Source organism: Hemicordylus capensis, chromosome 2, assembly GCF_027244095.1.
Source record: "Hemicordylus capensis ecotype Gifberg chromosome 2, rHemCap1.1.pri, whole genome shotgun sequence".
NCBI lineage: Eukaryota > Metazoa > Chordata > Lepidosauria > Squamata > Cordylidae > Hemicordylus > Hemicordylus capensis.
Window position 1 is genome coordinate 424,057,499 of NC_069658.1, and position 27,359 is coordinate 424,084,857.

Genomic DNA, 27,359 nt, shown 5'->3' on the forward strand with positions numbered 1-27,359 from the left:
GCAGAAGCATGTTAGGATTTGGGAAAGGCCAGGGCAGTTCCCTGGGGCCATAGCACACCTCCAGAGAAGGAGAGTGAGGGAGCAACCCTTCTCTCCTGTACCTAGACGATCCTGTTGCTCTCCCTGAGGAGCAGTAGCAGAGACAGAAGCACATCGGCCAGTCATGAATAGCCTTGAAACAGGGATATAATGGCCATAGGCAGGTGTCAGTGCACAAAAGTAGGAACTTCATGCTAGCTGATTCATATCCTGGGACAAGCGAGATATTATTGTAATAGTCCTCTTCTAGCTGTGCCAACTGCAATCATGAGAAAAGTAGATTTTCAAGGGAATTGCTCAGAAGTAAACAACTGTAGGCACACCATGCCGCTTTCTGGATGCAGAGGGAGGGCAGACGTGTAGGCTCGTCAAGAAGAAGAAGAAAAGACAATTTCCCTAACCATTTTGAGGAAATGGCCTGTCATTTCTGTAACATGAACCAAGCGGGGAAGACAGCTGGTGAATTGGCAGCCGGAGAGAAATGTCTGCCATTGGAATTTTCCGGTGTCCCTGGACCATCCACGCTGTCAAGAGGGCAAATGAAATTTCACTTCCAATTGAAACCTGGCCCGATAGGATGCTCTCCCCACCCACCACTCTGCCCATTGACACTGATTGGGTTTAAGAGGGCCACTTTTTTCTGTTTCAGAACCGCTCTGATCCATATTAAAATGGATTGTTAGTCTCTTTGGTAGGGGAAGACAAAATAGTGGCTCTAAAGCTGCATGTCCATTACTGCAACTATGAATTTAGGAAAATTCTGTTTAAAAAAACTCAAACTGTGGATGCTGATCCTAACATTAATGTGTTTTCAAAATGCAGTTAGGTTTGGTTGGGGCACAGTGGGGTTCTTCCTGGTTGGATCACTCAATGTTTCTGAGAGAGACCGTAGCTACAAATGTCTGCCTCTGGCTAATTGTCTTGTCTGAATTCTCATCCATTAACTGTGGCTCTCAAATATGAAAGAATGAATGACCAAATATCACCATCATATATACTAACAACAAACAGGTGGTCACAGGCCTTTCCATTTGGAAATGAAATGAAATGAAAATAAGGTTGTTTTTTCTATATTCACTGGGGAATTATTATTATTAATTCGATTTCTATATTGCCCTTCCAAAAATGGCTCAGGGCGGTTTACACAGAGAAATAACAAATAAATAAGATGGATCCTTGTCCCCAAAGGGCTCACATTCCAAAAAGAAACATAAGAGAGACACCAGCAACACTCACTGGAGGTACTGTGCTGGGGGTGGATAGGGCCAGTTACTCTCCCCCTGCTAAATAAAGAGAATCACCACGCTAAAAGGTGCCTCTTCGCCAAGTTAGCAGGGGTCATGCAGAAGTTATGCAGAAGTGTATACACTTGTAAACCAAACCTATATATAAAACATGGCTTTAACAGTGGCCTTACAGTATGATGGGGTAGTTGTTATTACATTTTTAAAATTCCGTCCTTCCTCTGAGGAGCTCAGGGTGGTATACGTGATTGTGTCCCCCACAACAATCCTGTGAGGTAGGTTAGACTGTGAGAGAGTGTGAAGGGCCCAGGGGCACCCTGTCCGCTTCATGCCTGAGCAGCGATCTGAACTCCGTCCTCGTCCAGCATCTCCACCATGACACTGCATTGACTTTCCATTGGCTATTGACTCTCTCTGGCCTGCTGTGTAATCAAAAGCATGGACACAAACTGTAGAGGAATGTGGTGATGGCCACCAGTTTGGATTAGACAAATTCATGGAGGACAGGAGGCTCTGTGGAGAGCCTGCAGGGCTTGTGTGGGGAGAGCAGGCTTGACGGAGCCAGTAGGGGCAGCATGGATCGGGGGCCGCCTGGCCCCCAGAAGTCCCAGAATGCCCCGGGCTCCCCAGCGGCATCTGGGGGGCCACGGTGTGAAACAGGATGCTTTAGATAGGCCTTGGGCCTGATCCAGCAGGGCTGTTCTTATGACCTGAGATCATGAATGCTTTCACTGACACAGTTAGACATTCAGCAGAACCCAAGAAGAAGGGAATCCAATCAGGGCAGGGGTGTGTGGGCGGGTGAGGCTCGCTTGAAAAGGCTCATCCTTCGAGCAGAGACCCCCTTCTTCGTTCTGTGCTGCGAGCAGTCAAGATCTAGAAGAAGACTCAGAAACGACTCCATGCGCTACAGTGATGAGGTCATCATGCCATTCCCTTGAGAGAAAAAGAGCTCTGTGAGGGGCACCCCAGACCCCAGTGCGAAGGGTTGATGAGGACGTCAACACCACCCATAGCCACGGTCAAGTGTCCCACATCTTGCTTCTTGGTAAAGTAAGGAATGGGACTAGAATGCCCAGCAGAATTTCTTATTTGGGGCTGCGTATTTATTTATTTATTTATTTATTTATTTATTTATATGATTTATATACCGCCCTTCCAAAATGGCTCAGGGCGGTTTACAATTAAAACAAGCCACTAAAACAATAAAAAGCTAAAACAAATTAAAAACAATATAACAATTAATAATTTAAAAACGTTTTAAAACAGCAATTAAACAATTTACAGTAATTAAAAACCCCAAAATCGGGTTAGAATTTAAAAACCCTGGAAAACCAGGCCAAACAAATACGTTTTAAGGGCTCTCCTGAAGGCTAATAGAGAATTCAAATTACGGATTTTAGCAGGGAGCGCATTCCACAGCCCCGGAGCAGCTCTAGAGAAGGCCCGCCTCTGAGTCGCCACCAGACCAGCTGGTGGTAACTGGAGACGAACCTCCTCAGATGACTTTAATGTGTCGTGGGGATCACGCAGAAGAAGGCGCTCTCTAAGGTAGCTCGGGCCTAAGCCGTTCAGGGCTTTAAAGGTAATCACCAGCACTTTGTATTTTGCCCGGAAACATATCGGCAGCCAGTGCAATTGTTTCAAAATAGGTGTAATATGGTCTCTCCGGGTTACCCCAGAGACCAATCTGGCTGCTGCATTCTGAACTAATTGAAGTTTCCGAACTACGTACAAAGGCAGCCCCACGTAGAGTGCATTGCAATAGTCAAGCCGGGAGGTTACCAGCTGGTGCACCACTGTTTTGAGGTCATCCTCCTCAAGGAATGGACGCAGCTGTCGAATCAGCCGAAGCTTATAGAAAGCACTCCTGGCCATGGCCTCCACCTGAGAAACCAGGGTGAGGCCTGGGTCCAGGAGTACTCCCAAGCTGCGCACCTGCTCCTTCTGGGGGAGTGTAACCCCATCCAGCACAGGGAGATCTAACTCACTCTTCAGATTCTGAGCCCCCACAATGAGCACCTCCGTCTTGCTTGGATTCAGCTTCAATTTGTTCTCCCTCATCCAGCCCATTACTGCCTGTAGGCAGGCATTTAAAGAATGAGTGCCATTTCCTGAAGATGAAAAGGAGAAGTAGATTTGGGTGTCATCAGCATACTGATAACACCCAGCACCAAATCTCCTGATGACCTCACCCAGCGGTTTCATGTAGATATTAAAAAGCATTGGTGACAGAATGGAGCCCTGAGGGACTCCATGTAATAGCTCCTGCTTTGAGGAGCGACTGTCACCAAGCTCCACCATCTGGGATCTACCTGAGAGATAGGAACGGAACCACTGCAAAGCAGTGCCCCCTATTCCCAGCCCCTCCAGGCGACCCAGAAGGATACCATGGTCGATGGTATCGAACGCTGCTGAGAGATCCAAGAGGACCAACAGGGTCACACTCCCTCTGTCGATTCCCCAGTAAAGGTCATCCATCAGGCCGACCAAGGCTGTCTCAACCCCATAGCCCATTCTAAAGCCAGTTTGAAATGGGTCTAGGTAATCAGTTTCCTCCAAAACCGCCTGGAGCTGGTTAGCCACCACCCTCTCGATTACCTTGCCCAGCCAGGGGAGATTGGCCTATAACTATCCATCGCTGAGAGATCCAGGGTAGGCTTCTTAAGAAGAGGTCTAACTATTGCCTCCTTCAAACAAGGAGGCACCCTACCCTCCCACAGCGATGCATTTATGATATTAACTAGGCCATCTCCAACAATCTCTCCGCTAGATCGAAGCAGCCAGGTTGGGCAAGGATCCAGAGAACAAGTGGTGGGCCGCACCACTCCAAGCAGCTTGTCCACGTCATCAGGAGTCACAGATTGAAACTGATCCAACCTAACACTGCAAGAGGGATTGCTGGATACCTCCCTCACAGACCCTGCAAAAATAGCGGAGTCCAAGTCGGCCCGAATACAGGAGATTTTATTCGCAAAGAACCCACTAAAGGCGTCACAGCAGAGTGTCTCTGGGAGCTGATTTGAGGCAGAGGGAGCAGAGATTATACTCCTCACCACCCGGGACAACTCTGCCGAACGTGAACCCGCAGACGCAATGCACGCCAACCAAAAACGCTTTTTTGCTGTGCGCACCGCCATTGCATAGGTCTTCAAATGGGTTCTATGCTGCATCCTGTCAGATTCGAGCCGAGTTCTCCTCCACTTGCGTTCCAGTCGCCTACCAAGCCGCTTCATCCCCCGCAACTCCTCCGTGTACCAGGGGGCCATCTTAGAAGCAGGCCTGGAGGGACGCTTAGGAGCAATAATATCTACTGCCCTGGTGAGTTCTCTATTCCATGTTCCCACCAGGGCATCGACAGAATCACCGGCCGCACCAACATCGAAACCCTCCAAGGCCTTTTGGAAACCTGCTGGGTCCAGCAGCCTTTTTGGGCGGACCATCCTAATAGGTCCATCACCCCTGCAGGGGTGGATTGTGACCGTGATACCAACCTTAACCAGGTAGTGATCCGTCCATGACAATGGGGTAACCACCGGATTCCCCACCCACGGAACACCCCCCTGATCCGAACAGAAGACCAAATCCAGTGTGTGGCCGGCAACATGAGTTGGTTCAAAAATTAATTGGGATAGGCCCATAGTTGTCATGGCCGCTATGAACTCCTGAGCCGCACCAGACAAGCCAGTCCCAAAGTGGATATTGAAGTCCCCCAGCACCAAGAGCCTGGGGGACTCCCAACACCAACTCCGCGACCAGCTCCATCAGCTCAGTTAGGGAGTCAGTTGGGCAGTGGGGTGAACGGTACACCAACAGAATCCCCAATCTATCCCTAGTTCCCAGCCTCAAGAATACACACTCAGTATAGGTCAACTGTCTCACAGGGGCCCTGGTAAGGGAAATTGTATTCTTATGGACCACAGCCACTCCACCCCCCACCCCCCGCCCACTTCCCCTAACCTGCTCCACAACAGAGTAACCTGGAGGGAGAAGCTGAGCCCACAATGGGCCACTCGCTTCCCCCAACCAGATCTCAGTTATACATGCCAGGTCAGCTCCCTCATCCATGATCAAATCATGAACAATTTCGGTCTTGTTTTGAACTGACCTGGCATTACAAAGGAGCAAGGTCAGGCTCTGTGGGTAGTTGGTGCTGCTCCCCAAGGCCTGAGAGTATGATGGCAATGATTTATACAGTATGTGACGCTGCACTGGTAAAATCACCCATGCCTCAGTCAAGGGCCCATCAGAAGTCAGTCTCCCTTTATTAGTATTTACTGCTTCCCCACTGGCTGGATTTGCACAGAGGAGTGGAGGCTTCAATCTTGCTGAATATGTCATCATCATGAGTCTGAGCTGTCGTATTCACATTCGCGTCAGGCAGGAAGAGATGGGTCTCCAAATTGGTTTCTTCAGCACTGGCATCTAAATCTGGACTTCATTGGTCACATGGTGGTACAATGTGTCAGTTCATACTGCTTGGCCTTTCTCCTGCTGATACGCTCTTTGCCAGTTTGGCACTTGGCAATACACATACACCCAAATGCCTATACATCCGCCTACTGTCACAAACTTCAAAGACAGGCCCTTAGAGCCCTCTAGTGGCCAATGTTGGGATAACATGCCCACAGGTTTAATCTCGCTCCTCTGGGTGAGTCCTTCTTAAATAAAAATGACGGAGGCTAGGAATGCTCTTCCACCACCAGCTACATGCAGGCTACAGCCTATGTGCAAGATTGGGCAGTGATATGGATTCCTTCTTCTGGCCTCCGTCCTTCTCCAATTCTTCTACATCATAGCTGCCTTTGAGTATAGCCAGTCGTTGTGCAAAAGTCTTTGGGACATGATACAGAATGAAGTTATAAAGCAGAGATGCCAGGATTGCTCCAGCCAGTGGTCCCACCCAGAATATCTGTAGGGACAGAGAGAAATAGTATATAGTGAGGGAATGCTAAGGCATGCTGAATCACATTAACTGGAAGCAGAGCCCAGAGTTTAAGAGGAAGTTACTAGCAGAAGAAACAGCAGGAGCCTTGATCCAGAGAAAGTGAGTTGCTCTGAAGATCCATTAAAATCAATCAGGCTTAAGTAAATTGCACCTATTGATTTGTCCCATTAATTTCATGGGATTTAAATGCAACTCATTTTGTCTGTGTTGGGGCTAGTTGTCATCTAAATCTCTAGATCTCTCACGCTCTACAGCTAGAATTATCAAATTCTGCAAACTGATTATACTAATGTCTATATTTTACTTACAACAAAGTGCTTGCTTTCCCTCATTTTATTCCAGCTGCAAAATCAGGGGACCACCCAGGCACTTTTTTCTCCATGCACCCCCTCTCCAGGTACAGGATTGTATTGAAAAAGAAAGCAGCCATTAGACTTTGTGAACCACTTCTTAGACCTGATGCTGGGAGAGCAGGTCTGGTCTCTGTTGTGGATTCATCACCCAGCCACTGGTAAGTGACTCTCTTTCAGGCTCAGTTCCCTCTCTGTCCGGTGGGAAGTACTGCACAATTATTTGTGAGGGCAAACACAATAAGCCCTGTAAAGTATTTTGCAATTTTTAAAAAAGCTTTTTTGCAAAAAAAATTTTAAAAGATGGTCTAGATGGTCTAGAATTGATCAGCAATACAAATGACTCAGGGTCATTTAAATGGATAAGTGTCCTGACCTTTCTGTTAAATTGAAAACGGTGAGGAGTGTACATATTTCTGCTTCTTCTCCAGACAGAAACCCCATAGCCTCCTTTTATTGGAGCTGTTTAGTAGACACTGCTGATAGATGCCATCAAGCATATAATCAAGCCCCCACAACAATGATGGCTTGGAACTGGACCATTATTAAATGAGAGCTGGTTTTCTTCAATTTCGTGCTGGATGAATTGTATGTCCATAGTATGACCACAGCCGTGAAAAACTCTTCCACAGCTGGTGGAGTATGGTGATGGGGGTGGAAAGCTGGATTTGGTCAGGGGATACCTAGATTCAAACCCCTACTCACCCACAAATGCAGCTGAGTCATCCTTGGCCAAACCCGACAACTACTACAACTACAAATATCTATATACCTCTTTTCAACATGAGTCCTCAAAGTGGTTTACACAGAAAAAGAAGAAACAGACAAAGAAACAAACAAAATGGTTCCCTGTCCCAAAATAGAAATAGAAATAAATTAATGTTGTTTCAGCCATTCCATCTCTTCTGCCTTACTCCCACTCCTACTTATGACTACTACGGACATTTGACTACTATGACTACTACGGACATTTATATACTATGTTTCAACAGAAGTTCTCAAAGCAGTTCTCACAAGAACTAAATAATAAATAAGATGGCACCCTGTCCCCAAAGGGCTCACAATCTAAAAAAGAAATGTAAGTTAGACACCAGCAACAACCTCTGGAGGGATGCTGTGCTGGAGTTGAACAGGGGCTGTTGTTGCTCTCCCCCTGCTAAACAGAGAGAATCACCCAGGGGTGCAGCTACAATTGAACCAGGGGAACAAATGTCCCTGAGCCCCTGAGGGAGGGATGTCCCTGGGACCCCCCCATCGGCTGGGCGACAGCTTGCTTACACCCCTGGAACCACCACTTTAAAAAGGTGCCTCTTTGCTTCATTAGCAGCATGTACTACTACTACTACTACTACTACTACTACTACTACTACTACTACTACTTTTTTCTTTGTTAGCCGCCCCCTAACAAATTGTTCTCTGGGCGGCTCACAACACAACAATAAAACATCCAATAAAAATACACAACAGACCAATCATAACAGACCAAAGGGGGGGAAATAAAATACAAAATACACTACAAAACAATTTAAAACTTTTATAAAATTAGTTTTTAAAAAGCAAATTTAAAAATCAAAATGTAAAAGGCCCGAGTGAACAAAAAAGTCTTTGTCTGGCATCTAAAAGGGCAAAATGATGAAGCCAGGGGAACCTCACTGGGGAGCCTATTCCATAAGCGGGATGCAAGCACCGAAAAGGCTCTCTCCTAGTAGCCACCTGCCTCACCTCATTTGGCAGGGGCTCATGGAGGAGGGCCTCTGAAGAAGATCTTACGGTCCGGTTGGGATTAATGGGGCAAGGCCCAGTCCCAAGCCATTTCCTAGATCACTAAAGCCTATTCATGTTATGTCCAACACACATACATCCTGTGTGCACTGCATGCATGTATAGCTATTCACGTATCAAGTTCAATGCTCATACAGCAGTACACTTCCAATATGTACCTGCATTTCAGGGGTCCTGTACACAAGTTCACATTTAAAATGAACACATGTACAGTCATTTACACAAAAACATGTACACATATACAGACACCTGTATGAACACACAACATAATGGCTGAATAGGTTTTATCTCTCAGCTTAATCTACTCTGGAGGATTCTTGTGTGAGGAAAATGGGATGACCCACATGTTGTTGGAGATGCAACTCCTGATGGCATCGACTCTTAGCACCCGCAACCCTATTGACTAGTAGGGGCATTAGGGGTAGGGACGGCACTCAAATTCAGATGTAACACAAAATCATAGTTAAACAGGGCAGAGATTGGAACGCCAGGATGTCCGAATTCATGAAACCATATTTTTGAGCTGAAAGTGACCTGCGGTTTGCCTTGCCAAACTCCAGTTTGAACCTTCGGTTTGCACAAGGTTCACCACCAAGACGTCCGATTTGACTGCTGAAGAATTACATGCAATCCTGGACGTCGCCATAACCATAACCACAGTTCCGTGCTGATGTTCAAACCACAACGAATAGAGATGATGGTATGGACCCGCCTGGGACTGCGGCTGCTCCATAGCTGTGGCGCTTCTCGCTGGCCACCTCTCCAAGCGCCAGCCCTGCCCCTCCTGTCACCCATCCATTTATGCAGTTGCCTGGCAACAGGGACGATGCCACATCCCATCCTAAGCTTGTCAGCCTGCCAACTAGCACAGTTCTCACTCTGTTGCTTGCTCCCCCCCCCCGCCACCTGGCAAGCAGGAGGGAAAAGGGATGGGATGACAGGATGGGCACTGTCTGGCGAGGTCGTTACCTCCAAGGTCCACGTGGCAAGGAGGTCCAAGGAGGCAGGGATGGGTGGCAGCCAGGGAGAAGTGGAGAAGGGGCAGAGCCCTGAAAGGACCGAAGGGGAGGCGCGCGCAAGAATCACATCAGCAGCACGCCTCCCGAAGGGAGGGGGTCTGAGCAGGAGGAGGAAGGAGGGGGAGAAGCATTGGCAGCAGCTATAAAGGGTAGACAATTACGGGGAATAAAGAAGGGCGTTGGCCCCGTAATTGGGGGTGGGCAATGCATAGCCTGTGAGGAGGCATATAAGGAGCCAGCCGGGGATGAGAGGCTGGCTGGTGGAGAGTGTCAGGGGCCCCTGGAGAGGGGCAGACACAAGGAGGAAGCAGCCTGGGACGGAGGAGGCACAGGGTGACGCTCAATCCCTTCCCCGTCCCTCAGGTTTCATTCTCTCATCTGGAGAGAGCGAGAGAGAGCCTTCCTTCTTCTCCCTTCCCCACTTTCTGTATGTAGTTAGCAGCAAGGTATGTAGGTCTTATTTATCTCCCTGACAAATTTCCTAAATAAATGACTTTATTTAGAACTTTAACTCAATGTTTCCCGACATTAATTAGCAGTGCTCTCCTTACATGTGCACTTCTGCCTGGGCAGACAAAGTTTTTCAAGGCATGTTAGAATGTAGCCCAATCTATGTCAGGGGTTTAAAAAATCCACTCTTTGCATTGGATTTTTTGGGCAACTTCAAACTCTCATTAAACTCACAGTAAAGCCTGCTGTGTGAAGAACTCATGTCCATAGACAACCAAAAGGTGGCAGTGGTTTTTCAGTTTTACAATTGTTCCGTCTGCTGAAAAAGTGCCTTGAGAAACACAAAGGTGTAAATGAAGCCCTGGCCAACCATTTGTTTCCCTGGGGGGCTGTTCTGAAGAATGGTTGCAGTGCTCCGGCCAAGTGCCCCATGGAATCCCCCAACCCCGCCAAAATGGCCTGCCAGCAAGTCCAGTTATCACAGCTGCCGCCATTCCCACCACACTCTTCTCTCATCCTGACATTAGCATCTGCAGGTCTGAAAAGTCCAAGGATCTCCAGTTGCTATAGAGGAGGACCTATTTATCCATGGATCCACGGTCAGGTAAGACACCTGACCTCAGCTTACATGGAGAAAAAAACAGCAACACTTTGACCTCACATACCCACGGGTTGGAGGTGGCTGGAAATGACTGCAGAGGTCTTTTCTGGCTGCCATTTTGTTTCTCGGAGCCACAAAATGGCTGCCATTTTAAAAACAAAAAATGGTGATTTTCGGCCTATTTGGAGGCACTCTGGGGGCACAGCACAATGCAGGGGAGCAGCAAGGCACCCCCCCCCACGTCTGTCCCCCTACCACTCTGGCTAAAAATCAGCATTTTTCCTCATTTTCCCGATGACCAGGAACTTAACCCCCAATTCCCCATTGACTCAAAGGCTCAATATTCGAAGTTTCCGTATCTGCAGTGCAACCGTGGAACAGAACCCCCGTGAATATCGAGTACCTGTACTGTAAAATACTGACTTGTAATATTCTCAGGCCAGCCAAACTTTGGTGTGTTTGTAACTGTTGGCAATTGTTGGCTGCCTTGAGTCACTGTGGTGAGAAAGGCGAGACGTGTTTTCAAATTAAATAAATAAAACAGACAGTTCCCTAGGTTATCAAAATTGTACCAATACATCTCAGCCATATGTCTCACTGAACGCATGAAGTGATCTTAGGCTGAGTCTGACTCTTGGTCCATATAGCTCCACTTTGTTAACAGTGATTGGCGGTGGCCTCTTCAAGGTTCCAGACAGGGGTCCTTCCCAGCCAGGGACTGATCCTGGGACCTTCTGCATGCAAAGCTGGTGCTCTACCATTGAGCTATGCTCTCTCCCCAAAGATGAAAGTAATTAACTACAAACACATGTGTATGACATCAGTCCAAGCACACCAGATGTGCATGACCAACATCCCCAGATATTTAGCCATCCTGGAGAGTAGCGGGCTGGGGAGCCACTAATTTTTCCCTTCGGTTTTGGGATAGTAGGGGAAGCAAGGACAGAAGGAAGAGTTTTACCCAGTGGTCAGGAAACTTCCCAACTATGACTGCAGGACCAAAGGATCTGGCTGGATTCATGGAGCAGCTCGTGATGTAACTCTAGGGGGAAAAAATTGGAAGAGGGTGTCAGAATAAGCATAATGGCATCTCTCGGTTTCTGTTGGGTTGTATCCCCACAGAGAAGATGAGCAAGGAGGTAAATCACTGTAGCATAATCTGCTGAAATGGCTCTGGAGTATTCAGCATTCCTATATAGCAGTGATTCCCAAACTGCTAATTGTAGCTGGGGCTGATGGGAGTTCAGGGGCGGAGCCAGTATTGGGCCAATGGGTTCAAAGAACCCGGGCCGCGCCCAATCAGGGGCCGCACCTTGTGGCCCCGACACCCCCCACGTCTGACGCCAGATGCAGGGGTGCTGGTTTAGCTCCCGAGTGGGGGCTGCGCGGCCCCTTCAGGAGTTGAACTCCAGCTCCCGAACGGAGCCACACCACGACCCCCGCGTCTGACATCAGACGCAGGGACAGGGTCAGTGGAACCACCACCGCAGCCACACACGGGCCACTGGCGGTCAGGCTCCGCGCCTGTGGGAGTTGTAGTTCAGCAACATCTGGAGGCTCCCAGTTTGGGAGCCACTGCTATTATCCATTTCTCAAATCCATCACAAACTCATATACAGTAAGCAACCCACTTTTCCTTAAATGTCCTCACTCAGGACTGGAGAAGCTGGAAGATTCCACTGGGGTTGACTGCTGGGTGATATTATTGATCCTATGGCAGGGGGTTCTTGACCTGGGTGCGTGGAGTGGTCTGTGGGAAATTATATAATTAAAATATATATAGTCAATGGCTCCTCCCAAGCATCACTGTTAAACACACAGTGTGTCCTTTTTCCTTCTTGGGTTTCATTTATGCCTTCATCGTTGACAAGAGATACCCAAATGTAACAGGCTGTGGTCCCCAGCCTTACCCAGCAACGGGCCAGAAGCAAGTCCTTGAAAATAACTCCTGAGAACTATGAGGGGGCAGGGGAAACTATGGTGTGACTGTCTAGGAGCTCTGGGTTATGATGGCTGAGAATCTTGTTCACCACCGGATCAGGGCTGTCCTTCGAGAGCCCTGGCAGGGGGCAGGGCCCGGGGCAAATCAGCCAGAGCGGGGGCCCCTTCCAGTTCATTCTAATGGGGGTTCAAAGAGCGGGGCCCCAGGCAGTCACCCTGCTTGCCCTGCCCTCAGGACAGCCCTGCACAGGATTGCCAGGCTGAATTCCCCACCCCAACTCCTTGACACTTTTCTGGCCTGTGTGGCCTATTTCCTCTGGCAAGTCCAAGGGGTTTGCATACAATTAGTATGGTTCCTGTTTAAAGCCCCCAATTCCTTTGTTTCAAAGAGTAATCAGCCGCTCTGCCTGGTTATCCTCAACGTGAGCACAGAATCCATTCTTTTTCTGATTCCCGCCCCCCCCTTTAAACACCTACATGCAATCAAGAGTTCTCTGCAATCCAAAGGCAGCTTCCAGCATCTGGGACATTAGTTGGCCCACAGCAAAGCTATCGCCTCCCTTGCTCATTGGGGCCCTGTACCCTTTATTCTGATTTCTGCTTACCCCAACTAAGTGGCCCAGGGCAACTGAGACACCGATCATTATTGCCGGAGAGCCAGTGCTTCGGAGGCTGTCTGTGGAAGCAAAATAGCAGAGGACCAGCTGGAGGGTCAAAATGAGTTCCACGGCCACTGCCTGTCCGGATGTGACATCGTTGCTCACCTGGGGCAGAAGAAGAGGAGGAGAAAGTGGCAAAGGAGCTTTAAGAGCAACACAACAGCAGGCCCCACCATCCTAGAATCCATCTGGCTCCATTGCCCCATTCAGAGAGGTGCCCTTTCCTGGAGAATAAGGGCTTAATGGGTTGGTTTACTCTAGGTTGGGTTTATCTAGAATTTCAGGGCTACAGAACTCCATCCCTCTTGCAGATGTTGGCCTACAACTCCCATCATCCCTGGCTATTGGCCACTGTGGCTCAGGATGAAGGGAGCTGTAGTCCCAAAGCAGCTGGAGGCTGTGTAGCTCCGCTCTAGATCCACTGTGGAAAGCATCCTTGCAAGCACAGCTTTTAGGTAGATGATGCAGCTCCTCCCCCAGTATCCACCCCATGGGCCAAACTAAACAAGGTGTTCAATTTCTAGTTTGGAGTTTATTTTGAAGTTTAAAAAAGAATAGTGTCCCTGCAATCCACATCATGACAGGGGTGTGGAGCAGGGGTGTTTAAGCTTGTGCTTCGGGTCCATTTTCTTGTCCCAAATCCCCACCCACCCAGCCAATCACTCCACACAAAATCTGCTAGGGGGCCACCAGAGGTGCCATTGCACCAAATGGCACTTTAGGGGGTCTATAGCAACTCTGGGTCAGGGGGGATTTGTGACAAGAAAATGGGGATTCCAAGCGGGGGGATTCTTCCAGCCGGAAAATTGCACAGAAGCAAAATCAGTAGGAGAACGACACAGGAAGATACCCCCTCCCTCTGTGTTGCTTCCCAATCTGAATCATGTCCCTGGGCTGGTGTTAGCTTCCCTTTATGATTAACCACCAACTAGACAATGAAGCATTTCATGTCCCATCTAGCGTTTCCATTCTATGACTGTGCCTCTCTTGAACTGGGGCAGTGATGTTCCCTGCTGAACGGCGGCCACTGAACAGTATGACAGCAGCAACACACTTCAGATCTCACAGCAGATACCCCAACAAGGAAAACAAGCCCTGTAGAATATGTGCCTGCAGGGTAGTACAGAACTCTAGAGGACTCAAGGGAGTGAACCAAGCCCTACACTCATGGGCGGATTAAGGCATAGGCGGTGGAGGCGTCTGCCTATGGCGGCAAAATGTGAGGAGTGAGGGAGAGAAAGCGAAATAAACACTGTTCAGGCAGCAAATGGCTGCCTGAAATAAGGGGGAGACCTTGCTCAGGGTCTCTGGAGCCTGAGCCACGCCGCCTTTGTGTGTGACCTCACATGCAGGGGGGCATGGCCTCAAGCTCCCGAGCGCCCGAGTGAGCCCCTCATTACAGGCAGCCGTTTGCAGCCTGAAATGAGGGGGAGAGGAGAGCTCGCTTGGGTTCTGAGCCGAGGGGTGAGCCCGCTCCCTTTGTGAGGGATAATGTTACTGGAGGGGAGGGGCTGCCGTTCCGCTGGCAGCGATCACTGCTGCAGAGGAGTTCTCTATATGGCACTTTAAAAGGTAACAAAAAGGGGGTACTCTTCCCTCCTTGCCCTCCAACAGCCAGAGGCGTAACTATAGGGGGGGCAGGGGGGCACGTGCCCCGGGCGCCATCTTTTCTGGTCACGTGGGGGGGGCGCCGCCATGACCAAATTTTTTTAAAATTTTTTTAATTTTTTGTTAATACAAATGTTTCCTGCTCAGTGCAGCAGCGCTGCAGCAGTCAAGGGAGCGCGTCGGTGCCCCCTTCCCCACGAGCGGTCCCTTCCGCACTGCCTGCGCCCCCCCCCCATTGCTTTGCTGGCGCCTGGCAGCCAGTCAGTGGCCTGGCTTGGCGGCGGCGGCGGGCGCTTGTGAGGAAAAACCTAAGTATAATGTAGTATGTTGGGTGGGCGGTGGGGGGGGGGTGCGGTGGGGGGGCGCCATTTCAGTGCTTGCCCCGGGCGCCGTTTTCCCTAGTTACGCCTCTGCCAACAGCCAGCAACCAACAGTGTGATTTAACCTGCCGTGGCAGTGGCGATTTTTACAGGCAACAGGGAGGATTTCCTCTCGTGCCCCCCATCCTTGTGGTGGCAAAATCCTCTTTGCCTCTATGCGGCAAATAGGTTAATCCGCCCCTGCCTGCACTGCAAGGCAGGAATCCCCCCACTCGTGGGTTTCTAATCCATGGGACTTGGGGGGACCAGTTCCTTCAGCATGGCTGATCGTCAGCCCCTGAGCTTAAGCAAAACCTCTCATCTCCCGGCTCTTCCCAAGGCAGCTCCGTTGGACACATGTTGACCCAGTCCAGCATCTTATCCTTCTCTACTACTTAGCATTCCCTGATAACCACAGATGAAGCAGCGGGACAATGGAATCCAATGGAGAATGAGAACAAGGCCCTGGCAACTTGTCCACTTCATGCAAAGAGTCTTGGAACATCTCCTAACCATCCTAGACTGCTTGGTGGAAGAGGCCTTTCTAGCACGGTGGGGCGGGGCACTGAAGGGACTCCAGAGCTTATGTAAGGGGGTGAGAATGAGAGTTGTGGTGAGAGTAATGGGTCCCAGGGAGAGCCAAAGGCTACTAGCCAGACTCTTAGTTGAAGACTACGAGGTAAAAGAAAATGAGCTACCCACACAGTTTCTCAGTGACCTAAGAACACAAGGAAAGCTTGCCTGATTAGACCAAAGGGACATCTACTAATCTCCAGCATCCTGCTTCCCATAGGCCACCTAGCTGCCCCTGGGAAGCCCAGGAGCAGGACATGTAGGCCAAGAGCTGTCTCCCACTGTCATTTTCAAGATGTTGCATGGAGCCACCATCAAGCCTAGCAGCCCTGAATTGACTTTGCTCCATGGACTTGTCTAAGCACCCATTATAAAGCCATTGAGGCTAGTAGTCATCACCATACCCTTGTGGCAGTGAGTTCCATACAATATCTATCTATCTATCTATCTATCTATCTATCTATCTATCTATCTATCTATCATATTTTTATACTGCCTAATAGGTACATCTATAGGTGGTGTACAAAATTTAAAATAATTGTAAAAAGTAAAAAATTGGATTAGAATTCCACAAAACACAATTTAAAAAATCTCTTAAAACAAAACAAATTATTAGAATTAATTCCAGTTAAAAGCCTGCAAGAACAGGTGCGTCTTGAGAGTCTTCCTGAAAACAAACAGAGAAGGAGATATTTGTTCTGTGTAAAGTATTACTTCTTTTTGTCTGTCCTGAATGTCCTGTCAATCAGCTTCATTAGATGGCTCTGAGATGTGGTGTTGTGAAAGAGGGAGGAAAACGTTTCTGTAGACCCAGTGCAGTGTAATGGTTAGAGCAGTGCTGCACAACTGTGGCCTTCCAGCTGTTTTTGGACTACCGCTGCCATAATCCCCAGCCACAGTGGTCATTAGTCAGTATGGCAAGAGCCGTAGTCCAACAGCTGCAGGAGAGCCAGAGGTTAAGCAAGCCTGGATAGGAGGAAAGCAGGGGCAGGCACCGTGTGGCTCTCCAGATGTTGCTGAACTACAACTCCCATCATCCCCTGCTGTAATAAATTGTAGCTGGGGGTGATGGCATTTGTAGTTCAGCAACACTATAACTGAGCTGGTCTTGTGGTAACAAGCATAACTTGTCCCCCGAGTTAAGCAGGGTCTGCACTGGTTGCATTGAATGAGAGACTAGAAGGGTGATCACTGTAAGATATTCCCCTCAGGGGATGGAGCCACTCTGGGAAGCACATCTAGCTTACAAGTTCCCTCCCTGGCAGCATCTCTAAGAGAGGGCTGAGAGAGATTCCTGCCTGCAACCTTGGAGAAGCCGCTGCCAGTCTGTGAAGACAATACTGAGCTAGATAGACCAATGGTCTGACTCAGTATATGGCAGCTTCCTATGTTCCTAACACCTGGAGAGCTGCACGTTGCCTGCCACACTGGATTAGAGTGTTGGTCTAGATTTGGGTTCAGATGTGCAGCGCACTGAGTTTGCTGGTTGTGCTCTCTCAGCCTAACCTACCTCACATGGTTGTTGTGAGGATAAACAGTTGTGAGGATAAACAGTAGGGGAAGAAAACATCACGTTGCCCTGAGCTCCTTAAAGGAAGGGCAAATTAGAATGTAATTAAGTAAATGTAATTAAGAATATATTCAGGAGCCTTGCAAACAAACCCACAAAAGTTATTCATCCACAACACTTCTGCTAACCTAGCTACTTACACATACCTTTTTGTGTCAGCCAGGCTAAGATTATGTCATTTACAAGCCAAGGAGTCCCCAGTTCAGATCTTATCACAGCTGTGATAAGATGTCATTCTGGTATGTTTCCCAGATTATGGGAGACACCTATACCGGGCTGCAGCGATATAGGAAGATGCTGAAAGGCATGATCTCATACTGCGTGGGAGGAGGCAATGGTAAACCCCTCCTGTATTCTACCAAAGACAACCATGGGGCTCTGTGGGTGCCAGGAGTCGACACTGACTCAATGGCACAACTTTACCTTTAATAACTCTAGTGTTAAGGGTGGGGGAAGGAAACAAAAGTTCCAGTTTACAAAAGAATTCCTGCCTGGTCACTTGGAGGCTATTCCTAATCATTCCAGATGACCAGTTAAGTGGCTACCAACATGCCTAATGCCCAGGATGTAATTATAGCTGACTGATTTCATAGGTACATACTCCAGTTGAGTCCTAAACTGGAACCCCTCACACTCTGATACACCTAGATTGTAATCATACACAGACACAGACACACCAAACACCTGGGTGAATATTTCAAGGTCAACCAGAAGAACAGAAGCCCCTGTCTGTCACCAGTGGAGAGCTACTTGCCACTTCCCACCTGCACAGGAATCCATCCTTGGCTAATGAAGAGAAATCCAAAACTGAAATAACAGAGGTAAATGCTGATGCTCTTTAGAAACAACAGGATGGAGCAGCAGAAAAACAGGCGGGTGAGATTGTCAGTGTCCCGGGTTTAGGTAATCAGGCATTTGTGTGGATCAGGGCTCAGATGCAGAGCAAAGAGCACTAACAAAGCCATAGGCTAGGCTAGGCGAGGCAAGTTGGGGTCAGTAGAAGGGCTGGAGGTGGAGACTGATACCAGGAACCCCAGGCTGATGTCTGATGTCATATAGATTCAGAGAGGAAGTATGTGAGGGTAGATTTTTCCCCATCCACTGGAATATCACAGGCCCTTCCCAGCTATAACATACATTCAGATGAGGGTGACTGAAGACATACCACGTTGATGCCTAAATTTCCTCGGATGTTCCCAGGGATCACTCCATAAAGGGTGGCTGCTCCAGCGATGCCTCCCGCCAGCTGGGCAACCACATAGCAGGCAGCCTTCGCCAGCGAGATGCGGGAGCCAAGCAGGAAGGCCACGGTCACCGCCGGGTTGACGTGGGCCCCACTGGCTTGCCAGGCAATCTGGACAGCGGTGGCAGCAGCCAAGTTGAAGGTGATGGCGATCTGCAGAATAGAGGGCAGGGATGAAGGCCACGGCAGCAAGGAGCCCACACCAAAGAAGACATAGATAGCCGTGACCAGGAACTCTGCGAAGACCGCCCGGAGAAGGGCTACTGAGAACAGTTCCCGCCACATGCTGCCAGGAGCCATGAGAAAGAGAGAGAGAGAGCTGGGTGGAGGAATCCCAGCCTCTTGATCCCTTCCCTGCTGGGCAAGGACCAATGAAGCACTCTGTAAAGAAGGAAGGTTGCAACACTGGGCTGGGCCAAGAGGCTCAGAGGCCACTCCCAGAAGGCAGCCTTGCCTCCATGGCAACTGCCCACATTACTGATGAGATGGGCCTACTGGGCAGCCCATGAGCCAAGAAAGGGATGCTCTCTGCCTGTATCCAGATGCGGGGGGGGGGGACGGACCGGTGGCTTCTGGCCTGGGGAAACGGGATGGGATGCTTGGACTTGGCTTAGTTATTACATTTTAGGTTTTACTTAAAAATTTAATACAAAAATAAACAATACAGTACTTACAGAGTAAACAAAGACTAAGGGAGTACACCATCAATAACTGTTGAGCTCCAAAAAGTAAACAAAACCCATCATTGTACAGATCTGTCTGCTTTTCCATTCAGTTCTAAAATAAGTTAATTATGTAAGTCATGTGATGTTTCAAATACATTTATATCTACTATAAATCTATGAATTAGGGTAGATCCAGAGATTTCCAATAAGATGAAATACAAAGTCTTGCCACTGATAACAAACAAAATACCAACTCCACATCATCCTCAGGAACTTTAGAGCTTAAGTTCTAAAATGTAATTACTGTTTATTAATTTTGTGTTGTTTTATCTGTTTTACTATTTTTTGAGCTGGCCCATGTATGTATGTGTACACACACACACACACACACACACACACAGAGAATAAAACAAGGAAGATTTATTGTGCAGCCCCCTCCCACAAGTAATTACATTGGGGAGACTCTCCTAAATATAAGGGGTGTGTATTGGCATATGCCGTGGGGCAAAGGAAGATGCTAGTTGATTTTGGTGTTGGAGAGAATGCTAGTTATGCTAGTTCTGTGTCAGCAAGTCTCCAGTTCAGGTCTTACCACAGCTGTGACTTTGCTGGAGCTTTCCCACACATGGGCTTTACCCCGAATTTCCTCTGGAAGGGAGTGTGTGTGTTCTCACTACAGCCGGATTCCTGCTGAGGTCAGTTCAATGTCTTTTGGAAGCACCTCACACACAAATCGGGCTTTTCCTTCCAGATTTCATTTCATCCTGATTTATGTCAGAGTTTTAAAAATCCTGTTTTATAACAGAGTTTTGAGGGATAAACCACAGAGAGGCACTGACATAAGTCTTCACATTAACATGATAAGACACGTCACACCTATTAAATGCAAAAACTGTAGAAAACTGCCCAGAGGCAAAGAGTGCATTTCTCTCTTTTTTCAGACTTTCTGCTCTTTGAAAGTTTTGGAGGGGGAGATCCAGGTAGGGGAGAGAAATTCGCAATCTGCAGAGGATTTTCCTTGCAGAAAATGAGCATTTCCTTGCTATCCAAGGATCATGCAATCCAAGTTAGGAAGGGGGCTGCAAAAGCAGAGGCAATGCTGCAGGAAGGCTGACACATGCTGGGAACGTGTGTGTGTGTGTGTGTGGTGTGTGTGTGTGTGTGTGGTCGTAGTCGTGGTCCTGGTGGTGGGGGAATAGAAAGCAAGGCTGATGGCTAATTAAGCAGAAGTAAGTGTGTGTGTGTGTGTGTGTACTTCAACAGAGTCAGATCACAGAGGGTGTTTTAATTACAGTACTAAACCCTTGAGGGGAAAGGGAGGTGTAGCATCCTGCCTCCTCTAGGAATCAATTGGCCACATGCAAAACATGGAAGCAAGCTGCCTGTGAATGTACACAAAAGAAAACTCAGAGCAGAGAGGGGAGGGGTTGCTTCTGTAATGCTGCGAGTCTGTTTCAAAGTGGCTTCACTGGCCGGATACTCTGAGAGCTGGAAGTCTTGTCTGTAAAGGCTCTGGGTGTGACTTGAGGCAAAACACTCTTTTGCCCTCAAATGTCAAAATATCCTTCCATCGTGAAGGACATGGCGTCACAACTTCTTTCATTCTCAGAGCATTTCCCTTGGCTGCTCTGCAGATTTCTGCCTGGAACTCCCTGTACCCGCCCCTAGCCCTTTTGACACACTAGAAGTGAGTGTTTGGCAATAAATCGTGAATGCAACACAATAAAGATACAGTGGCTGTCTGAACAACAATAAAAGAAAGAAAGAAAAGGAGAATCACACAACCACAGTGCCAATAAAAAAGACATTTTGGTCTTGGCACTGCAAGATTGGAGAATGGAGTCACAAGAGGTTTTATTACTGCAGAACACTTCACAGAGGCAAGAACATCCTTGCCATGTTTATGTGAGGCCTTTGGCCCAGCGACTAGTCCCCATAGTCTGCGGTAATGAAGCCTAAGTGCGCGCAAATGGGAGACCCTCATTGCTCCCTTCAGATGACCTTTGCCTCCACTTCCTCCGCCTTCCCCGTTGTCTCCTCTATGTCGATCTGGGCGGGCTTCAGCTTTGAAGTGACCCGAGCAATGTGCCCTCCTCCAGTGAGCCCCTTCTTGCTAAGTTGGGCTCCCCAGCCCCCCAGCCCCCTTTGCCTTGCTGGTGGGAGCTGCCGTGGACATGGGCGGCAGGTTCTGCTTCAACAGCAGCAGCAATGGCTGATTGCAGCAGCCACTCATGCTGCGACACGGGACACATGGCCGCCAGCAGCTGCCAGCTAGAGCACTGGTGTTGCTGCTGTTAACCCACCGCCAGCCCTGCCCCCAAACACCATTACACCCCCTGCCCAGGTAAGGGGAGGCTACTTAACTGGAACAAAGAGGCACCTTTCAAACTAAGTGGAGATTTTCTTGTTTAGCAGAGGGAGGGCAACTGGACCTATCCAGCCTCAGCACAGCATCCCTCCAGCGACTATTGCTGGTGTCTCCCTTGTCTCTCTTTTTAGATTGCGAGCCATTTGGGGACAGGGAACCCTATCCGTTATTTATTTATTTCTCTGTGTAAACCGCTTTGAGAACCTTTCATTGGAAAATAAAATATGATGAATACATAATGGTACATAAGTTATTATAAAGCAGGTGTCGGGAGTGGTCCCCTCGCTTGTGCACCAGCGAATTGCCTGAAGGTGCCACACGAGCCCTCTTCAGACTTTATGAGCGCCATGGGTGCTCACAGTTACAGCAGTCAAAAGTGGGGAAGAGGTCCTGCTGCCCCGCTGTCAATCACCCCCTTACACCAACAATCTGTTGGCCCAGACCTCTTCTGGTCTGAATAACCCCCCTTGTGCAATGATCGCCGTTATGACGGCGCTATAAGCATGACTGCAGGGAGCCTGTGAGCTATAACCTGGACCCACCCAGGTTGCAGCTCATGCATTTGCCACGATCATGTTACGGCCCTGCCCCCTTCAGACAAATGCGGGCATAACCATGATGACCGGCGCAAGGGGTGACTGATAACAGGGCGGCGGGACTGCCTCCCCACTTTTGGCCATGGAGCGACCAGGGTGCTATGCTAATGCTGGGCCTGGTTTGTTAGACGGTAAGCCCCTTGAGGGAGGGAACTGTACTCTCATTCTTTATTAAATACCATGTATTATTAACGAATGTTGATGTGATGGCGACACAATACACATGATGAGGGAAAGTTGTGGATATAAGAGTGTGAATTTTAAAGATACAGAACACAGGGGCGTAGCTGTAATTGAGCAAAAGGGTTCAAAGAACACGGGCCCCCAGCTCCTGAGGGCCCTCCAGCTCCACCCCTCCCTATTTTCTTCATTATCTGGAGGGCCGCCAGGGAGAGGGATGAACACAGGCCCCCCCTCTCCCCAGCTAATACCGTAGCTACACCCTGATAGAACACTGAAGTGGATGTCTATACGTCAAAACGTCTGTTCTTTGTTGCAGCTCCCTTACGCAATTTTTTAAAAGGTCTGGAAAGAAGTATTGTGTTATTATGATTCTAATAACCATTCTGGAGGGGGTCAGGGTGGCCTGTGCTAAATGGGGACCTCAGCAACTGCCACCTTCCCCTCCCTCGGCTAGGAGAGAGCAGTCCCTCCTCCTCTTTGGTTGTGCCAGGACTCACCTAACAGCCACTTGAGCACTGGACCGACAGGATGCTTGTTCTAGTTTCAGTTTAATGTTGGAGGGGAAGAAATTGAAACACAGACTTCTCGGATTTTGCAATACTGACCAAAATGAGGAGTATGGAACACAATGCCCTACAGGGTGGCGCCAGTTGCAAAGGAGGATCAGGTTTCTGGACCTTTAATAGTTGGGCAGAAGAGGAGATGTTGGCAACTGAAGCCCAGCATGCAGAGTTGAGAAAAGCTACTTCAGCTGAGATTCCTTAACTTCCATACAAAGGTCCAGGAACGGAACCCTTATTCCTCACCTGGTCACCGTATTTGCACATTAAAGACTATTTTTATTAGAGAATGTCTAATGTTACATTTACAAAAGCAAACAGCCATGGATGTGGTTTCCTGAGAAAATATAACCATGTACGAAAGGAGGCGAGGTTGCAATAACAGCAGCAAGTGGCTATTGTGGTATGTGGATCCTTCTGGGTTTCAGTAGTGTTCAGTTTAGGAAGTCGGGTGGGAAGAATGTCCAGAAAGTCCAAGGGCAGAGCAGACCTCAGCCTTTTCCTTACATGAGGCCAGCTGGGCTGTGCCAGTCGTCTTCTGCCAACTGCAGCTTCCGGTCTTGAGTCCTTGATGGCAGGAGGCTCTTCTCTGGGCCCAGGATGCCCTACTAGGTCTGCAGAAGCCTCTGCCATCATTGGCCACTCGGTGTTAGCGCGGCTTGCTTTAGCATTGCTACAATTAACTGAAGAACGTTAAAGGGTGAAGACTAGTAAATAAATGTATGAATGCTGAAACCAGGAGTCACGCTTGAAAATCTAAATCAGAGCTGCAGGTTGACTACTGGATAACTCTGGCCTGTTTCACCCTGGCCAGTTTACTTCTAAACTGGTTTACTTCTAAAACTACTTGTAAACCCTGGCCAGTTTACTTCTCATGATCAGCTGGGCTGGCAGCAAAGTGGGTGGGAATCCTAGATTCCAGCAGCGTTCGTCTGATTTTGTGTCATGAGAACCTAGAAATGTGGGGTTTGCAATCACGCCCAGTCCACATCAACTTCCGAGGAGCTATCCCAGATCAAATCCTAGATCACTGGTCTGGGGCTGATGTGGGCTTGGCACAAGTGTAAGCACCACACATTTCCAGGTTCTTATGACACAAAATTGGGTGCATGCATGCCGCTTGGATCTAGGATTCCCACTTTGCCATCAGCCCAGATCATTGTGAAAATGCACCCACAATTGTTCACATCTAGGCTAAATGTAGATTACCAACTTTGGCATGATTGTGTGTACCCATGCCAAGGTGGTTTGTGGTCTGACATGAATCTGAGATCCCCACCTTGGTATAGGTTCACACAATCACCGCCAAGCTCAGAAACACACATTAAACTAAGATTCAAATAATGGTGTGAACCATGCCACTGTGGACTTCTTCTCATATGGCATTCTTAAGCCCTTTTGCCACGGTCAACTCAGTTTACCCTGGGGATAGTACCATCTGCACTAATGCACACCTAGAGGTCATTCAGAAGACTGTAGCAGTGGTGGGGAGGGCAGGTGGAGGGGAAGGCACCTACCTTCCCCCAGAGGATCCACTGAGTAACTGAGGTATGTGGCTCATGCGTGCACACAATGGGCGCTGCCACAAGCCGTGCAGCATCCTGGAGGCCGGAAAATGAGTCCCAGCCTTCAGGTATCCCACAATGCACCATGTGATCAGTGTGGTGCATTGGGGAACCCCCCATGATTTGGGCACTCTAGTATAGTCAGAGCACACACACACACACACCCTGGCTTTGGGGTTGAGGGCACACTTGCGCCCTCTAACCCCAGTGAAAGGCTGGGGTTAAAAGTCAGGCTGCCCTAGCCGGGGTTGAGCTGCTCATGTGCACAGCCTCCAAGTAATTGGATTAGACAGGCACAAGCACTTCCCTGTCCTAGCATAGTCCATATTTGCAAGCTGCTTTTCATTTACTCAATCCGTATGTTTTCTTTCAAGACACAACAGGCAACTCACTCTTTTATTCCTTCCCAGAAACCAGTCCGATCTCATGAAGAGTTTGGCTCGTCTAAAGTCATTTAAATCTCTTGGCTTGGACATGCAAAGCTTTGCATGGGACTGGGCTGCATGTTTGTTTGTTAGTTAGTTAGTTAGTTAGTTAGTTAGTTAGTTAAACATATTTCTGTACTGCCCAAAACATGCGTCTCTGGGCAGTTTACAAGGAAAATCATTTAAACATTAAAATCAATTAAAGAATTTAAATCATTTAAACATTAAACATTAAAATCAGTTAAAACCAATTAAAAACATTAAAACTATAGGTCTGATTAAAAGCCTGGGTGAATAAATATGTCTTCAGTGCCTTCTTAAAAGTTGCCAGAGATGGGAAGGCTCTTATTTCAACAGGGAGTGCATTCCAACGTCCAGGGGCAGCAACAGAGAAGGCCCATTCCCGAGTAGCTGGTAAACGAATTGGCAGAAACAGCAGACAGACCTTTCCAGTTGATCTTGACAGGCGGTGGGGCTCATGGTGAAGAAGACGTTTTTTCTCTGTAGTCGCTCCAGGGCTCTGGAATGTGTTCCCTATAGCCGTTGGTGATTCAACATCTTTGACTGATTGACTGATTAAGTGCTGTCAAATTGGTGTTGACACTTAGCGACCACATAGATAGATTCTCTCCAGGATGATCTGTCTTCAACTTGCCCTTTAAGGTCTCCCAGTGGTGCATTTAATGCTGTTGTAATCAAGTCCATCCACCTTGCTGCTGGTCATCCTCTTCTTCTCTTTCCTTCAACTTTCCCCAGCATTATGGATTTCTCAATGGAGCTGGATCTTCATATAATGTGTCCGAGGTATGATAGTTTGAGCCTGTTCACTTGTGCCTTGAGTGAAAATTCTGGTTCAATTTGTTCTATGATCCATTTGTTTGTTTTCCTGGCTGTCCATGGTTTCCTCAAAAGTCTTCTCCAGCACCAAAGTTCAAAAGCGTCCATGATTTTTCTATCTTGCTTCTTCAAAGTCCAGCTTTTGCATCCATAGAGTGTCACGGGGAAAACCATTGTCCGAACAATTGTTTTAATCTTTGTAGCTGTAGACACGTCACGGCTTCTAAATATCCTTTCCAAGGTCTTCATTGCAACCCTACCAACCAAGTACTAGTCTGCGGCATATTTCTTGACTGCTGGATCCTTTACTGTTGACAGTCGATCCTAAAAGGCAGAAGCTATCCACCTTTGTCTTCATTGCCAATTCTGAGGCTAATTGCTGTACCCATTGTCATTAGTTTAGTCTTCCTTACATTTAGCTGTAGTCCAATTTTTTCACTGTACTACTTGACTTTCATTGCATCTTCACCCACCTTTAAAAGAGCCCTTAAGACACATCTTTTTAGCCTGGCTTTTATCTGTGAATGTTTTATTTCATTACATTTTTACCCACCTTTAAAAGAGCCCTTAAGACACATCTTTTTAGTCTGGCTTTTAACTGTGAGTGTTTTAAATTGTTATAAGTGGTTGTTTTATTTTGAGTTACTTTTATGAACTGCCTAGAGCCTTCAGAGTCAAGCCATATATCAATCAATCAAATAAATAAATAAATAAATAAATAAATAAATTAAATTAAATTAAATTAAATTAAATTAAATTAAATACCCAGGACCTAAGCTGTTTAGGGCTTTTTTGGTAATAACCAGCACCTTGTATTTTGCCTGGAAACTTAGCAGCAGCAAGTATAGCTCTTTCAACACATCTACTTTGCATCTACTTTGTTATATTTTTATGTTGCCAGTGCTTAGAGCTGGGCATGGCTACATGCAGGAAAACACCTCAGTTACCTACCTAGTTATATAGAAGATCAAGATAAGGCATTATGGTGTGTAATGTTTAAAGGAGACCTATTAATCAGAGCTTGCTTTCAAGCCAACTAGGTGGCAATATGGAAACTCCAAGTCCTCGCTGGGCATATCTGCATTACAAATCATACATACAAGTTTATTATGGCCCAAGACCAGGAGGGAAAAATGCAGAAAACAAATTAGTACAGCTTATGAAATTTACAGTAAATAGTTTCAATGCTCAGAGAACCAACACCCCCCACCCCCAATGAGTTAATTTACAGATTTCACCATCTATTTCCTAATGAAACAAGTCCTAAGGCAGAATTTTTGCAAAGTTAAGAATATGTGTGGGAATCTGATTGGAACACATTGTTGCAACACAGGTGTTGTTTGGTTAAATTGTAAACCGCCCAAATATTTTCTAAAGGTAAAGTGTGCCATTGAGTCAGTGTCGACTCCTGGCACCCACAGAGCCCTGTGGTTGTCTTTGGTAGAATACAGGAGGGGCTGACCATTGCCATCTCCCACGTAGTATGAGATGATGCCTTTCAGCACCTTCCTATGTCGCTGCTGCCCAATATAGGTGTTTCTCATAGCCTGGTAAACATACCAGCAGGGATTCGAACCTGCAACCTCTTGCTCCTTAGGCAAGTTACTTCCCCACTACAGGGCAGTATAAAAATACAATCAATCAATCAATCAATCAGTCATAAAGAAGAAGGAAGTACAAGTCAATTTTATATCAGTGTAACTGTCATGGCATTTCCCAAATAATCCTGAGAATTGTGATTTGATGGAAGTGCTTAGAATCCCCTGTTAGAAGT

The 27,359-nt window shown here is 47.7% G+C and overlaps 1 protein-coding gene across 1 annotated transcript; it reads right to left on the bottom strand.

Annotated features, from left to right (window-relative positions):
- Positions 1–5,873: 5,873 nt before the first annotated feature.
- On the bottom strand, positions 5,874–18,671 carry LOC128344496 (aquaporin-6-like). The gene is made up of 4 exons (XM_053294703.1): positions 18,309–18,671; positions 12,980–13,138; positions 11,395–11,475; positions 5,874–6,195 (listed from the first exon to the last, which is right to left on the bottom strand). The coding sequence occupies exons 1-4, from the start codon at positions 18,669–18,671 to the stop codon at positions 6,001–6,003; spliced, it is 798 nt and encodes a 265-aa protein (XP_053150678.1). The 3' UTR covers positions 5,874–6,000.
- Between the last annotated feature and the right edge of the window lie 8,688 nt (positions 18,672–27,359).